This window comes from Neopelma chrysocephalum, unplaced genomic scaffold, assembly GCF_003984885.1.
Source record: "Neopelma chrysocephalum unplaced genomic scaffold, ASM398488v2 Primary Assembly neopelma1_84, whole genome shotgun sequence".
NCBI lineage: Eukaryota > Metazoa > Chordata > Aves > Passeriformes > Pipridae > Neopelma > Neopelma chrysocephalum.
The window spans coordinates 3,257,206-3,273,916 of record NW_020897746.1 but is presented as its reverse complement, the minus strand read 5'-3'; the positions used below and the strand labels follow the sequence as shown (position 1 = coordinate 3,273,916).

Here is a 16,711-nt window from a genome sequence, read left to right as displayed (position 1 = left end):
TTTCTCGCACTGATATTTTAAAATTGCAGGCTTCCTTGGTGACTATTTTTATTGTATTTATTTTACCAGGTTTTGAGAACATCCTTAGGCATAGAAAATTCTTTTTAGGTGGAGAATGTACCTTGCCCCATGGCAAAAGTCAGTTTAGCATGTAAAGTCTATCTTTTGTAAGAATGCATCTACACCAGGGGCTAAATATCCGAGTACAGCTTGGTCAGAAAGTACTAAACCGGCTTTAACATTTAAAAAACAATTTTTAATAAGCTGATTTTATTAATTTATTTTTTTTTTTTTTAGGTTTCAGAGAGTCTTTCAGGGCATGGGAATTTCGCCTCTCTTTATTGTCAGCAGTGGAAAATAGGTTATACTGAAACAGGAAAGGGCGGGATAATGAAAAGGAACCATTTGAATAGTCTGGCTCTTCTCACCTTGGAAAATAGACAACTGGGTCAGGAGGAAGGAGAGTGGGATACTTCTCCCTTTCCTTTAAAGCAGCCACTAAATAAGTGGAGAGCTGTAACCTGGGAGGTGTGGGAATGTGACAGACAGGCTTTGTGTCAGCATATCCCTATTTCAGTTGGAAAATAAATCAGAAAAATCAATGCAACGTGTGTTTGTTGTGCAGGTACCAGCGTGGCTGTCGCTCTCTGGCTGCCAACCTGCAGGCTCAGGGTGCTGTTGTGCAGAACCAAAAGAGAGAAGCTGCTGCTGCTGAAGCTGATGATGATGAGGAATATGACATTCCAGCAGAGATTGAAAACGTTGTAGGTGTGTTAAAACTGGGGAGAAATTGTTGTAGTGCCACAAATTAAACATATGTTGGAAAACAACCCTCTTAGGGGTAAGAAAGTCACGTGGGTGTCTGTGCTAAACGTGAACAATTGGAAAGACTCTAAAATTGCAGTCTGTGCAACTGATTAAAATAGTTTATATTTTGTCAGATTATTTGGATTTCAGCATCTCAAGCAGAAAGTCAGTACTGGAGCGCTTCTTGTGGGATTGGAGCATGGAGATACTGAAATGTGTTTTACCAGTTTTATCCAGTAATGTGAAAGAGGTACCTTGAACCTTTCACAAATGGAAGGCTGAATTAAAATTTATAATGAAATACACACCAAAAAATTATGTCACATGAAAGCTGAAGAGTTATGGTTTAATTTTTAGACCGTGGTAGTATGAAAGGAACAGCATTTTTAATAGTATGCAGATGTACAGCAGGTCCTCTGCTTGCTGGCTGGTGAATATTGTGTGAATAAATAGGCCAAAATTGCATCAGAAGATTTTTATGACTGAATAATCTAATGAACCTCTGCAAAAAGCTCCATGACCTCCATTTTGAATCTTTTACACCACTTAAAATTTCAAATCTGATTTTCTCTTTTTGAAAACAATTTAGACATGTTTCTTTGATTTTTGAGTTGTACAAGGGTGACTAACTGAAGAAATCTAGATACAAAGGTTTTTATTAAAGAGGCAGGTTTTTAAGAGGAAGATGAATTTAGAACATTTTAAGAAATCTTTCTGGTGTTTAATGAGAATAATTTGATTTTTTTAAAATAAAATTATTTGCAGAGCAATTGTTGGTTGGGCTGAAGGACAAAGACACCATCGTCAGGTGGTCTGCAGCCAAAGGGTAGGTCTGTTGTGGTTACTCTGATCAACTGAAGTAAACAATATAGAAATACTAATTTTTTTTATGACTTACTAGCTGACTGCAGTTCTAATGAGTCACTGTATGCTTCTCTTTCTTTTAACTTCTGTAGAATTGGTAGAATAACTGGAAGACTTCCAAAAGAATTAGCAGATGACGTGATCGGGTCTTTGTTAGACTGTTTCAGGTAAAAATCTTATTGCAGACTTTACATGCATCTGAAATATGGCTGCTTGTGGAACAGGGAGACAAGAGTTAGGGAGACAGGTCTAAAAATCTGTTAACTTTGTTACTGTCCTTCTCCCAGATTTCAAAATCTTTGAAGGCACAGATGGGCTAAGGGTATTCAATAAAGAAATTATTCCTAACCCTTCCTCTTGACCCCATTCGAAGGTAAGGTGGGAGGACTGAAGTTGAACTTAGGAAGAATAAAAAAACGCTCATTAACTTGCTGCTTTAGAAGTTCCTGGTGTGCTCAAGGCTCATGTCTTGAGTGTAGTGTCCATCCTCAGAAATGCAGTGACACAGGAAATGATGTTCAGAAGGGTTGTGAGGATCACCAGAGGTAACAAGCCATCTTTGTGTGAGGGGAGGCTGAAACACATAGGAAGAGTGAGGAATAAATGGGGTATAATAGAGGTTTATGAACTGGGGAATGGTGTGGAAATGGTTGCCCTCTACATTTTATTTTACTAGAAGCAAACTCAAGCATCAGGTGGCAGGTTTGGAATAAAGACAAAGTGTGGTTATTGGTGCAGCACAGAGTTCAAGTGGGAAAACTTCTTGCCACAGGACCTTGTGGATACTGAAAGTACTTGCCTGAATAAAAAGTGTGCTCTTTGTCTGTGAACTTGCCCATGATCTGCCAGAGTTTGGAAGTGTTTTTGAGAGCATTGCAATATGTTGGTTCTTACCCTCTTGCTAAGGCTTGTGCTGTGGCTGTGTCAGAGGGGCTTTGGGGCCAGTTTAATCTCCAGCTGGGTCACAAAGAACTATGAGGATGTTCTTTTGGAGCACTTCAGTGTTGGATGTCAGGGCATGTAAAGGACTAAGTTATTAAACAAGTCTCATTTGCTTTTTTTAAATATCAAATTGCTCATCGGGTCTCCATTGAGTACCTGAAAATCTAAACTAGTGGTTTAGAGTAAGCCAGTAACAAAAAGAATTTCTTTATTGACAGGAAATACTGGTCATGTTCAGTTTGTCACTCAGATGTACTCAGTTTTAAGAAGTCTTCACACATTTGTTGAGAGTACAAATTAAAAATACCAGCTCAAAGGATGACACGTTAAAAAGAAAGAAGGTATAAAGTCTTAAAAACTTGCAAGGAAAGTATCCACTTAGATGATCCTTCCACTGTGGTACTGTGATTAATTTAAGAGGTGCTGCTGATCTCAATTATCCCTGGAGCTTCAAAGACCTGCACTCAGAGTGTTTTCTTTCCTTGTTTTTCAAGTCATAGGGATGAGTAACTCAACTAGTAATTGAGTGACCTGCTTTCTTCAGGAACACCTGGGAACAAACGTAGGCAAGGACAGAGGGAATCTCTGCTGGGTTCTCTGACTAAATGTGTCCAAAATAAGAATAAATCAGTTGCTCTTCAGAGGCACTTGGCTATATCTCTTGGGATAAGAATAAAGGATTTCTTATATGTAGATAGGTTATATGTAGACAAGAGTCAGTGAAGAAATAAGGGATCATTTTTCACAGTGTAGGGAAATGATCATCCTGCCAGGGTCTGTGTGAACCCTGTGCTGTTCAATGTACCCATAAAGAATCCTGGAAAAAGAGGAACAAGGAGGTGACGAAATCAGCTGATGATTTAAAGTTGATTTAATGTAGGGAGAGCTAAAGTGGACAGGAAAATGTTAGAGAAGCCCAAATTAAGTAACGAGCCAGTAAATGACATATAAAATATAATGTCTAATGAATGCAAACTGATGCTTTTGAGACAAATGCTGCTCACTGTAAAACAGCTGGAAGCCACTGACCTGTCCAAATGTTGAAGTGCTCAGCAGCTGACAGGGAAAAGAAGGCAAATGGAATGTTGGATATTAGGAAAGGAAGAGATAACAAAACTGAACATTCAAAAGTGATTTAATTGATGGAGCTGCTTACAGGTGGAAAGAAAAAGCAGAGGGACGTGATTTTATGTATCTCCATTATCAATGTGGAGGAAGGGGAAAGCAAGTGGTTGTTTACACTTCACTCTCTCCCGTGATGTGAGAGCAGGGAAGCATCAGGAAGTGCATTTTCACGCAATTATAATTAACCTGTGGAAGTCATTGCCACGGGATGTTACGGGAGCCAAAAGTGTAAAGGGAGTTCAAAAAGGGATTATACAAATTAATGGAAGAGAGTCCCTTCAGAGGTTATTAAATATGGCATCTGGCTGCAACCTGTGGCTGGAGCAGTGTCTGCTGGTGATTGCCAGAGCCAGGGGGAAGCAATAAGGGAATGGTCCTTCATGCTCCATCTTTGGCTGAGCATCTGCTCTTGGTCCTTGTCAGAGAGGGGATTCTGGGAGAGATGAAGCTTTGATATGACCTAGTCTGTCTGTTCAGTGTTTTATTCTCAGATTCCTAATCCTAGTTTAATACAAAATGAACTTTGTGTATGTTTAACCCTGTAGCATTCAACCTTTCCCCTTCCCACTCGTTTTCTGCCCACCACAAATTGTTTGCCATTTGGGGTATTTTTTACTGTGTTCACTACAAGTTTCTCTTGTTTATGCTTTTTAAAGGTAGATAAACACCACTGTTTGCTCAATGCATAAACTCCTGTAATGTGTTTGTTGGGAACTTTTGAACCTCTTTTGCAAGTTAAGGACTGTGTTTGGCACTAAATTCATTGGTTATTTTGGGTCTATTCTGTAAATCTACATCTTTTACAGTGTACTAGGAAGTTGTTTTCCTTTTCTAGATGAGTTTCAGGTATTATACTCTTTTGTGCTGAGTTACATTTATAGTCATAAGTGGGTTTTTTGCTTATTTGGTCACATTTATAGCAGTATTTATGTTGCACAAATGGGAAGGTAAACATGTTCAACTTGTCATTCTTCTATTTTACAAGTCCAGCAGGGTCAATAACACAATAAGCACATGCTGGTTTGGATGAGAGGGGTCTTTTAAAGTGTTAGGGATTCACCCTGAGAAATGAAATTTGGAAAGGGAGGGTCAGTTTTAACCCAATTTTGTTCTAACACCAGCTTCCAGGAGACGGACAACGCGTGGCACGGGGGGTGCCTGGCCCTGGCCGAGCTGGGCAGGAGAGGATTGCTGCTCCCTTCCCGAATTTCAGATGGTGAGTTGGAGTTCATGTAAGTTCATGAAATAACAATTTATATTATTAGAGATCAAATGTGTGGCAATAGGCTGGAATTTGCTGATGTGAGTGTGCTGAACGATGAGTGAAGTATTGAATTCTGGAGTAAAACATACACCCATGGGGATATTTAAGTACTTCTGTCAAAGCATTGGCTTGGGTGTGCCTTTTTTATACTTAATAAATATTTCTTTCCAAAATGGAATAATTTCTTGGGGTTTTTTTCTTTCTTCCTCCCTCCCATGTTTCTTTGTGCAATTGTATAAAATAATTCTGAATGTCTCTATATTGTGTCAGTGTCATTATTTAAATAGAATATGTTAAATAATTGATGACTAACTTGCACTTTAAAGCCAGTAGCTTGTGGTGTTTGTTTCTGGTTAAATTTCAAAGGCCAGTTTCATGTAATTTATACATTAACTGTTTATGCTTTTAATGGGTTTTTGAAATAGCAGGATGGAAAGAAAAAGAACAGGGCAGAGGAATTGTTTCTTTGTGTGTTCTGTAGTTTTCAACATACATTGAAGTACAGAGATACTAATGTGAAAAGGAGGAGTTCTCTGTGATTTTGATCAATGTTTTACAGAGTGGGAATGACAAAAGCACAGTGTAGCAGTACACATCCACTCTTGGCTGCTTTTACAGCAGTGTCTTGTTCCAGATGGTTGTTTGGATCCCCTCTGGTGCTCCTGTGTTGAACAGAGAAGTTGAACACTGAATTTCAAAAATGTTTCAAAACTGGTGTTTTATAATAGTAAGTTGGGTTGCCAAATCTTTCCTATTCTGAAGATGTGTAAAATATGGCATTTAATACAGTTTATTACTGTGTCTTCATAGAAAGAATTCATGTCCAGTGTGGCACGTGCTGCACGTGAGAAGGTTTGTGCAGTGAGCCTTCAGTTGGTTTCCCTTTTTAATTACTTTTGCCCTTACGTGATAAAGGTGAAACAGTTAAAAACCTCCCAGCTTGAAGCTGAGGAATCATGAATGGAAAATCCTCCAAAGGTAAGCCTCTGACAAAAGCAAAACTCTACACCTCTGTCAGGGAATCTGGATAACCTCATGTCAGAGGTTTTTATTTAATTTGAGGAGGGGAGATCAGGTAAACTTCATTGCTGGAGCTTGTTTTTATGGATAATATTTGTATAGAACTGGGGGAGAATAAATCCTTGAAGTGTATGGAAAAACCACCAAGAAGGTTTTCCTTGTTCACTTAAATTCAAATTAATAAGAAAAGAGATACATGAGATTTTTTCTAAATTATGGAAAACTGTGAAACTTTCTGCTTCCAGAGAATAGTGAGGCAAATAGCTTAATGTAGTGTGAAAAGCAGCAGTGGTGACACTAGACTCTGTGATTTTGTGTTTGGAAATTAGGGATTTGGTAGTGCCTATCCTAAGCTTGAAGCTTTAAACTTGGACTGCAAAGCAGCCCTTTCTCCTTATTTAATGACATACTGATGTAGAGCTCGGTACATCACCCTGACTTACTGTTTGCTGTTGTCATTTGAGTTAATTGAGCTTTTCCTGTTACCTCATTCCCTCTGTTCAAACTCAGGTTGCTATTCTTGCCTTCTGATAATGTGGGAAAAGCTTTTCTCCGTGAAAGATGAAATTAAAGATCAATGTATTCCCATTTTGTTTCTTAGCTCAGAAGCTGAACCCCTGTAATTTACTGTTTAATGCTGAACTGGTTACAATGCTCTGGCTGAGCCATCAGCTCAAAGCACCACAGCACGAAACATGAGGGGAAAAAATCTGGGAATTCTGCATTGTGTTAAATGCAGCTCCACTTCCTTATGTAGGTTCACACCTACTAGTGATGCTCAGGCAGGGGAGGATGTATCTTACCTGAATAATGATCAGTGAGAAATGCATACCCATGGTTTTATGTGAATAACACTCGCTCTGGGTTTATCCTTACACTGATAGTGCCACTGTGCAAATTTACACAGGGGAGCAGCCTTATTTTAGTTAAAACTTTTGTAGCAGTTTGGATAAGCTGGACAGCAGCTTTAAGGCAGGAGGAATTTTGAGCTTTGTTATGTGGAGCTGAATTAGGGATGAATTGATGTGCATAATGAATTTGCATCTGAAAGAAGCTCCTTTAGGGTTGATGGGTGTTCATGCCAAAATTCTGGTTGTCCACTGAAAATTTAGTTAGCAATTTCTTGCTGATTTTCCTTCAACATACATGTTATAGTGTAGTGCATGCGTTTGTGTTCATGAACGACTTTCCATATATTTTAAATACAGATCACAAGATTTATTTGAAAAATTGCCAGTTTATATACAGTCATAGAAGCAGGAATTAGTTTGGGCTGTCTGTAGAAGCACACAGAAAATGACAGTGAGTGATACACACATACTGAAACAGGACCTTCACCAGGAGAGTTTGCCTCAGGTGAAATAAATTATATAAATAACCTTTTAGGCCTGGAGTTTGAAGGCTGCCCAGTGTCTGTCTAACCTCAGCAAAGCAGGCACCTTAACTGTTTAGTTCTTCATATTTTCATGGTTGTTTTCATAGTGATTCATTTAAAGTTGAACATGAACTGCATTTGTTAAACCCATGCAGGCTTTCTTTGGTTTGACTTGAATCTTGCTCTTAGTCAGTGTGAGGAGAGCTCACTTGCACAGGTTTTGGGTCAGTTTGGTTAAACTGGCATCTGTCTCTGAGTAACTAAATTTGATCTGTTCTGTCTTATGGCAGAATGGCAAAGTGCATTCATACACAGAGCAGTTTTTACAGTAAATTCTGAATAGCCAGGTTTAATCTTAAGCTTATTTAAACTACTGCACAGTGACATAAAAAGGTTGTCAAAGAAAAAAGACAAAAACCCCCCTCTACTGGATGAAGTTAAACCTGAAAAAAGACTATGACAGCATGTCGTTGAGCAATATTATTCCTAGAGCTTAAACATCTTTTAAGAAAAGAAGTTGTAAAAGTTATTTTACATCAATACAATTGCAAAAACCCCTTAAAGATTCATCTAATGTACTTTGGCTTTAGTAATGAATGCAAAAATTCACTCATCAAAACCTGAGCTTATACAAGGCAAAGTTCAGTTACTTAAAAATATTAATATAAAATTATAAACATTATTTACAATGGAGAGATGGAATGTATCTTGTCAAGGGCCAAGTCCAATGAGAGACACGCTGTAGGAATTTTGTGATGTTGCTGGTAACCAGCTCCTGTGACCAGAAAGGGGAGGATTAAGACACTCTTGTCCTCTTCCTCAAGGTGAAGACTCTGCTGCAGTCATTGGGCCTGACTCTCTTAGCGCCCTGCTGGGCCTTTGCGGATTCTTTTTGATTTGTCCTTTTTTGCCCCTTAACTTTCTGATTGCACTGAGTATCCTGAGCATCAGAGGAATTACAGGAGGCTTCCGTGGCCGGAGCTTTGCTGTCCTGGGGGCTCTGCCCGTCGCTGTCCAGCCGGGCCGTGCCGGGGCTGTACGAGGCCAGCTGGCACAGGGCCACGGCCGCCGTCTGCTTCTGCTCGTCACAGCTCTCCATGAGCCGCAAATCCTGGGCCTCGCCGCGCTGTCCCGGGAAGGATTTGTCACAGGCACTGCTGGTGGGGTTCTTGGGGTTGCCTCCCTCTGCCCCGGAGCTCTCGCTCTCGGTGCCGGGGGCGGCGGCGCCGTTGTCCTGAGACGGGGTGTGGAAGGACGTTTTCAGGCTCACTGTGTTACAGGAATCCTTCACCGAGAGGTTCAGGGGCACGTCCTGCAGGTCCAGAAAGCTCTGCCTGTCTGGTTTGGGTGGGGTTTTGTACACGTGCTCGTGGATAGGTCCTGTGCTCGTGTCGGCCTTTTTGGAGAGATTGAGAGGAGCTATCCCCGTGTCTTCCTCCGGGTTGGACAGTGAGCCTGCGTTGTTCTGGCCATCAGTCTGTGTGTGTGAGTCTTCATCAGTGACGTTAATGCTGAAAGGAATGAGGAGAAAAGAGAAGTCATTATCAGTTGCTCTTTCAAACTGGGGCTGAGGGGCAGGAGGAGGAAAAAATCTGGACTCCTAGGCTAGAAGTCTGACAATTTTGTTGTTTCTCCTTCAACTCCCCAAGTCCCTTTCACCAGACTTATCACTGTAATACAAGTGATTCCCTGAAGTACACAAACACACACATAGTTACTGCTTTGGAAATGCCTGGTAGACTTAAAGAGAATGAGTGGGCTGCTGTGGGCTGCACTGTGCTGTGCACAGTTAGTACAGAACATATCTCCCTGCTGTACATTTAAATATATTTAAGGGGCATTGCATGACACGTGCCCATCTATCTTTGCGTGCCCCTGGTAAACCTGACAAGCACTTGCAAAGTGATTTTGTTACTTTACCTGGTGGGTGAGTCCCCTCTCTCCTGCTGTGTCTGCACACCTGGAAGTGCAGTCGCTTGGTCAGTGCTTTTTCTCACGGGTCTGAAGGCAGTGAAGTTTTCTTCTGGTTGGTCATACTTGCCCAGGGATGTGGAAGATGACTTGTTGGAGAGGTCAAATAAGCCCTCGCACGCGTGGCTTGTCTGGGTGAAGTTGGTGGGGCTGGGTCTGCCAGGGGAGCCCGTTGCTGCGCTTCCCGCGAGAGGGCTCATTTTGGCATTCTCTCTTTCATTTTGGTCATCCTTGGGGTTACCTTTGCCGTGCAACAATGTCATTTCTTTTTCATAGTCTGCTTGTTTTTTATGTGAGCTTAGAGGGTATTGTTGGGAAGGGCTTAAAGAAGCTGGGTACAGCAAGGTAGTTTCTTCCATCAGATGAGAGTTTTGATCCCTGTTTATACCAGCTACGTGTGAAAATCTGTAAAATGGGGGATCTGTTGGCCTACAAAATCCATATGGTATCGGTGGAGTGGAGTGATATTGTTGGAACAATCGATAGTGTTCGTATGCTGATGGATTTATAGGTTTCGGAAGTGGCCCAGGGTGGGGAAGAAAGTGTCTTTGATCTTGTGCTCCATAGACAGAGAGGGCAGAGCTTTCACACTCCGAGTTACCTGGGAGCAGGTAGGGTGTGTAGATGGCCAGCCTGTGCTCATAGAAGTGGGGGGAGTACTCGGGAATCATCGGTTGCATGTAAGGTGAAATGGAACCAAAGCCTTTTGTGGGAGCGACTTTGTGTGGGAACTCTGGGAGGAAAGGAGAACCCGCCTTCCACGGGTGAGCTGGTGCATGAAACGCAGACTTGGTGTGGAAAGGGGAGCTTTTGTTAGAGAGGGACAGGATTTCAGACGCTTCACTGATTTCCGGGCCTTTGCTGTCCCGGTGTTCTCCGACGGGAACGAAGGCCGAGGGCCTCACCATGCCCTCCATCAGGGGCTGCACGCCGAGGGCACTTTCTGCTGCGGAGCTGGCAGGGCTTATTTCCTTCGGGAGCGCAGGTTTCTGTCCTTGAATCGCTGCGTTTGTGGCCTGGTTTTGTAACTCAACGTTTTCCTTGGCATCTTCTTTTGCAAAAGGATATTGAGGCTTTGAATCGAGGCTCGACAGTCCGTTTGTGACAGATTTGGAGGAGGTTGGTTTGACGGGAGATTCAAGCTGATTGATCTGTTTGGGCTCCAGGGAACTGCTCTTTGGACACTTGATGACTCGATCCTGCTCCGACACTAAAGTGATGGAGTTTTTGCAGAGGCCATACTTCATGTGGTTGAAGAGATGGGATTTCTCATTGCAAGTGAAGGGGCACTGGAAACACTTGTACTTGAACGGCTTTCCCGGTGGTCTTGGGATGTAATGAGGCTTCTTGGGTTTGCGTTCTTTGAGGAGGCTCATTTTTTTTTCTGCTTTAAACAATTAAATGTAATGGTTCTTTATAAAAACTTTCTTGTGGTTCGCCTTCCTCAGTCGTAGCCTCGTGATGTTTCCGGTTTTTCAGGTTTCTAGAATCCTTCTTCCCAGGTGAGGAGAAGCTCCCGCGGTGTCTCAGGGAAGAGGGTGCTGGAAAACAGCGCTTTTGCCACTGGTAGTGCAGGAACTGTAACACAAAGTTTGAAATTAGCTGTGGTGGAACACTGGAACAAAATACAAAGTAGTGCATTCTCTTAACTGCATTCCCCCTTGTACTGCATAAATTGTGATGGGGTTTTTTGTTAAAACAAAACAGAAGTGCTGGATGCCAGACCTGAGTTGGACAGGCATTGACCTTTGGCATCCTCCTGCACCCAGACACAGTCACACAAGTGGCCTAATTTCCAGCAGCAGCACTTGTCACCTGCCCCTGCTGCCGGCTCAGGGGAGTTCCCTTTGAAAACCCAGGGAACGTTCATTGAGAAGATGAAAGTAGAAATCCAGGCGGAGCTGTTGAGAGAGGAGTGGAGGTGGGTGGGATGGGAAGGGGCAGGTCCCGGCAGCGGCTGGATGTGGGGTGAGCCTGTCGGGCCGGTCGGGGAGAGCGAGGAGGGAATTTCCTGCTCTGGTGACACAGGGTGGGGTGGACGGGTTGCACTTGGGCAGCTGACTGGGCTCTTTCTGGGACTGACCAGCCCCTCTTCACTGGGGTGGCATTTCCCAACAGCCCAGTCTCAGTGGATACCTCAAAAGTGGCCAATCTCTCGAAGGATAAAACCACACCGATTTTCTTCCTCTTCCTAATTCAATTAAGAGAAATGAGCACTGCAGTGTCTGACTAATGGAATCCTCTGCCTGATAAACACTTCCCCCGTCCTCCTGCTGCGTGTGGCTCCTCGCCGATTGCACGGAGTTAACACGAACACCCAAGTGTGTTAACTCAGGGGAAAAAAGTGTCTGACAGCAATTGATTTATGGGGGAAGGATCTATCTGCCTTTCTCTGGAAAAACGGAGGTTGTGGATACTTTATCCAGCCCAGTGATTTGCTGGGTAGATAAGTCGGGAGGGCTTGTACCGGCTTGTTCCATTATGTTCACTGATTCTGAAGGCGTGAGAAACTCTCGCAGTCAAGTTCTCATGATTTTATAGGATGTGTTATGGCAGAGATCTAAAAACTGATGATTTCATCATGAACTACAAGCATCATTATCAAAATGATGACTGTTGCAAAACCACCTACTGTATCTATTGTGTTACCCGAAACTACAGGAATATTAATTGTAAGGGTGACGAGATAGCTCCTTTTTTTTTTTTCCTAAAGAAAGCTTTTTACATAGAAGTTTGAATTAGGAGTATTAAAATCCTGAGTTTATGAAAAGAATTGCTGGTAATTACGTGCTGCGAGATTTTAGTTAAAGCAGAGATGTTTTGCATTTCTTAAATCAGAGATTATTTAATAGAAAATGACAGGCAACACATGATGAAAACTGAAGGCAAAGCTACAGAATTGCTGCTTGTTTCATCAGGTACAGTAATTCTAGCAAATTGTATTAAATGTTGTTTCTGATGTCATAGAAATATTAATTTTGTTAAAATAGTAATTGTGAAGGCACCCTGAAAAATGCAAAGCTGCTCTTTAAGTGGAAAAAACAATCAAGCTTTTTCCTAAAACTAACAAACTGTTAAATGTGCTTCAGATTAAAGAAAAAGGAATGTCTAGAGAAGTAGCTTTTTGTTTTTCAGGTTTTAACAAAGCTTTGTTAGTTGTTTGAGTTGGATACTGATACTATAACAACAACAAAAATGCAGCAGCATGTTAAAGTCTTGTCACTGGAGCCTGGTTGAAATGGTAGTTCAGTAAATTAAAAAAAAAGTCATATAGTATTTTAAAATATTTAAAATTACAATAGTCAGGATTCCTTTGAAAGATTAACAAAAATGGTTTTTACATTACATAAATGAAATATTGAGGCATAGGAGGAGAGATCCAGATAGGGAACTGGACTTTTTTTCTCTGCCTTGAGTGAACTTGTTGCATTTATTTTTGACTAATGATGTATAACTAACATGGAAAGTTTGCAATGGACTTGGTTGAGTCAGTTTGGACCTGTTATTCTTTGTATCTTCTTGGAAGTGCTTGTACTAATTATTCTTGAAAAAAAGATATTGTTGTCAAAACTGCATCTCTTTCTTAGCTGAGCCATTTATGATAACGTCCGAATCTGCATTCAGGTGCAGCACTTGTAATAAAGGGATGGTAATTAGATTTCCTCGTTCTGCCAGCTTTCCTTTGCTTCATAATGAAAATTCCTGTGTGTCCTGTCCTCCCCCCCTGACTTTGTACTCGGTATTTAACTTTGATTCAAGTTATTCCTGTTGGACAGAGTATTAACTATCGTTTCTTAATGAGATAAAATGTGTTGTTGCAGTTTTAATGTTCAAAATTTCGAGCCTTGCAGCTCCTTTGCCGTGGAGACAGCAGGAGAGCATTCCAAAGGCTTCTTATTCCTTTCCATTTAATTTGTTTTGATGGCTCCCAGAACCTGCTGCTCTGACTTGGGAGGTGCAGAGCAAGCAGCTCATTTTAAAGGGTGTTTACCCTTTCCTAAACTTAGGTCAGTGCCAGCCAGGTGAATGTTCTCTTTCTCTCTTTTAGTATTTAATCCCTTCTTTTCTCATGGTTTAAAAGTGCCAGTAATAAAATATTTCTAAAGCCAGACAAGAAGGATAATGTCTCCTTCAGTCTCTAAGTAAAACATGGGAGTATCTGGCAGAGGGACATATTTCATAATTAAAAACCATTAAAACTATTTGATCCCACAAACACAGCCAGAAAGGACATTGATGGTTTAAAATAGGTCCAACCAATTAAAACTGTCCCTATATAAATAAAGGTGCTTCCAGCTGTACAGTGTATTGTGCTGCTTAAGTTAAAATTTAATATTAGAAAAATTAAAATGCATAGTTCTTTTTCTTAAAGTTTCAATGCATAACTCATGATATCCTTAAAAATGGGAAAAAATCTTCAATAGCAGGATGATAATTTTTATGTAACTTTTTAGATTGAGAATTTATTTCCTGTAGACATGGTTGTAGAAACGCAGATGATTATATATCATTATGATTTTCTAGTTTTGAAACTTCAGTAGATTATTTATTTGTATTTTTATTGAAAGCAGGTTATTCAATATTGGTTAAGCTTGAGGTTGTCTGAGCTGTTTGTTTTTGTCAATAGTAACCTCCCCGTGGCTTTCGAACCTGTCGCCCTTTCCAACCTGAGGCTGATGGCTCCAAGTTTTCTTCCTTCTATTTTTAAAAGCAGGTTGTTGCTCCTTCCTTGCCTTTAACCTCTTGGCAGGTTCAGAAAGCAGGAATGTAGTTGGACATTGTGTGTGTGTGTGTAAATATATCAACACAAATGTCCATGGGGAGAAGTGTATGCACACATAGGCACATGTGTATTCATACACACACAGAGATATGTGCATACAGATCTGTGCATGTTGTTTTTTAGGGTTTTAAGTAGTCCAAATTGTTTAAGATGCCCAGTTGATCAAAGAGGAAATTTCAAAATGTCTTTTATTACAAGCAGGGACAGTAATTACATTTCTTTTTAGGACACTGCTTCAGCAAAGTACGTAACAGCTGGTCATGCCCACCCCATTATTATTGCAGGCTCCTTCTGGTGATGTGGATCTCTCTGACCAGGAGGACTCACTGGGGTGGAACATTTTGAAGGACATGCTATAATTAAAATATTGTGATGTGGCATTATTGCATAACCCAAGGACATGCCATTGTCACCTACCCAGGGTGTTGCAAGAACAAGATTTGTGAGTTTTATTCTAGCTGAGATTTTCCAGCGATTAACCACCCCTCCCTGCTGAACTTCCAGGTCCCTCAAACTGAAAGATAAATTTTAACGCAACTGTTTGTTAATTAGGAGGAAATGTGGGTGAGAGCAGTGGGCTGGGAAGGGAGTGTGTGTGGAAGGTACAGACCCACAGGAGCTCTGTGTGTGTGTCCGTGCGTGCGAGAGGAAGCACAGAAACAGAGATTAAATGAGTTGCTTAGGCAGCGTGGGTGAGGAGTAAAAATCTTTGTACATACTAAGTTAATAAATCAATGTCTTAATACGCTTCAATTGACTAGAAAAGGGAAAGCAATCCAATTTTCTGCTAAATTTCCAGAAGCTGGAAAAATTAATAAATCAAAGCTGGTGCCCCTTATTTTCATAGGAGCTTTTCAGATGAACCCGACACGACTCTGTGAAGCAGAGTTGGCAGAGCAAGCACAGCATTTTTAAGCTATACAGCTTTTTCTCATACTTCAATATAATACATTAACTCCCTGTAGGAAAAAAAAAAAAGGTGCTTAAAAAACCCTTTGCACCGACAAGAGTGAATCACTGTAAAAACTTGCAAGAGTTAGATTTTCTCTAAGACTGAAATATTCCCATCTCCTGTTGAAACTTTCTGCTGAAAGCTGAGAGTGGTGCCGTGAGTGCACCTGCTGGAGTAACCCCGGCTGCTGGGACAGCTGGGGACCGAGCACCCTGCATTTCCTCCTTAGATGTGGACACAAACACACTTCATTTAAAGAAAATGTTCTAAAGGAATGGACTTACCAGGCACAGGGGTGTCCGAGGGCCGTGGTGAGCGCGGGTGAGCTGGAGCTGTCACTGCTGTGAGAGCAGTACCTGTTCTCTGCCCGAGCCCTGAGTGAAACTGCAGGAGGCTGTTCCAGGGGAGGGACCTGAGCGTGTAGGAGTTGAGCCCTCGGGGTGTAGAGATGCACCTGATATTACTCCAGCCTGCAGCTACGATTCATTTGTTTGCGTCCACCGCTCTCCTCCAGCATTACCTCAGCACCCCGGGATCGAACAGAGCTCCTGTGCCCTCCAACAACCACCTTTGCCTCTGAGCTGTCTCTTCCTCTGGGAGGCGGTTGTGGGGTCAGAAATGACTTAGTTAACACTGAGGATATTTTAACTTCTGTACAAGTGACTTGTGGGCAGCAGAACTGACTCTGCACAGCAGGTAGCAAAGCTTACAAATAAGGTTTTACTTGTTTGATAGAGACGGACATTTTTTATTGAATGCTTTCGCAGCTTCAATATTCTTGCTGGGTTTTTTTTCCTCCCCCCTCTTCATTTTTATTTAAATCTTTTTGTCCTTCACGAGTCTCCTTTCCGAAGGCGGGACTGAACTGACTCCAAGCTCGCTTGCCACAGGAACCTGCCAAAGCTTGTCTATAATCGACAGCCAAATGTGCAGGTCCTGGAAAGGGAAAGGAGTCACCGCAGGAGGGATTGACTGTCGTGTCTGTGTGTTTGCTCAGGAGCTGTGAAATCCAGCGGTGAAGGGAGAAAGTCAACTGATCACCCACTGATTAGTGCCGGGCCCGGCTTTTAGTTGGGTTTTAGGGTTTGTAAATGACAAATTTATTAGTGTGTTTGCCAGTCTCCTGGTGACAGGGCTGAGTTGTTCAGGGAAACGATACCCTCTCACATGCAGGTTGGTAAAAGAGGAAAATCTTTTGATAGTTGTGGCTCTGTCTAAAAAACGTTCCTGTTAATGTATAAACAAAGGGGCTACTAATTCTAATGTCACTGAGATGTTAAAACTTCTGTTCAAAACTGAAGTTCAGCTGGGTGAACACAAGAACCCTCTTGTTTCACCCACTGCTCTATAGATAAGACAGTTGCAGATTATTGAAACTTTAAAATAAGGAAGTATGATGAATTTTATACGTGGCAGAAGTGTGGTCTTCTAAATGAAAATTAATAAGGAAATTGTCACTACAAAACCTGTTTAGGCAGTGGGTAAAAGTTGTTTCAAAATCGGTTTCTAAAGCAGTGTCTTAAAAATAATTTTAAAGGTGTTGCCTTTGGCTTGGTGGAATTATTTACAGACATCTACTTCCCTATGTGGGTACACAGGTCACCGTCC

At 41.6% G+C, this 16,711-nt stretch overlaps 2 protein-coding genes across 4 annotated transcripts in view; one reads left to right on the top strand and one right to left on the bottom strand.

The window, feature by feature from the left end:
• Window positions 1-16,711, top strand: part of TBCD (tubulin folding cofactor D) — a 117,226-nt gene that overhangs the window by 23,073 nt on the left and 77,442 nt on the right. For all 3 annotated transcript variants that reach the window (XM_027691477.1, XM_027691476.1, XM_027691478.1), the window contains 4 exons: window positions 626-768; window positions 1,573-1,633; window positions 1,764-1,838; window positions 4,860-4,954. In XM_027691477.1, the coding sequence (XP_027547278.1) occupies window positions 626-768; window positions 1,573-1,633; window positions 1,764-1,838; window positions 4,860-4,954 (374 nt within the window). The remainder of the gene's footprint in view (window positions 1-625; window positions 769-1,572; window positions 1,634-1,763; window positions 1,839-4,859; window positions 4,955-16,711) is intronic.
• On the bottom strand, window positions 7,241-15,500 carry ZNF750 (zinc finger protein 750). Its single transcript, XM_027691479.1, has 3 exons — window positions 15,388-15,500; window positions 9,318-10,946; window positions 7,241-8,908 (listed from the first exon to the last, which is right to left on the bottom strand). Exons 2-3 carry the CDS (start codon window positions 10,742-10,744, stop codon window positions 8,194-8,196), a joined length of 2,142 nt encoding a protein of 713 aa, XP_027547280.1. The 5' UTR covers window positions 10,745-10,946; window positions 15,388-15,500; the 3' UTR covers window positions 7,241-8,193.

What these genes read in the sequence shown, in the direction of transcription:
- ZNF750 (XM_027691479.1), bottom strand. Translation starts at nt 10,744, where the DNA reads ATGAGCCTCCTCAAAGAACGCAAACCCAAGAAGCCTCATTACATCCCA. An exon ending in AGAGGGGACTCACCCACCAG is followed by an intron (nt 8,909 to 9,317) that starts GTAAAGTAACAA and finishes CATTCCTTTCAG; the next exon opens with CATTAACGTCACTGATGAAG.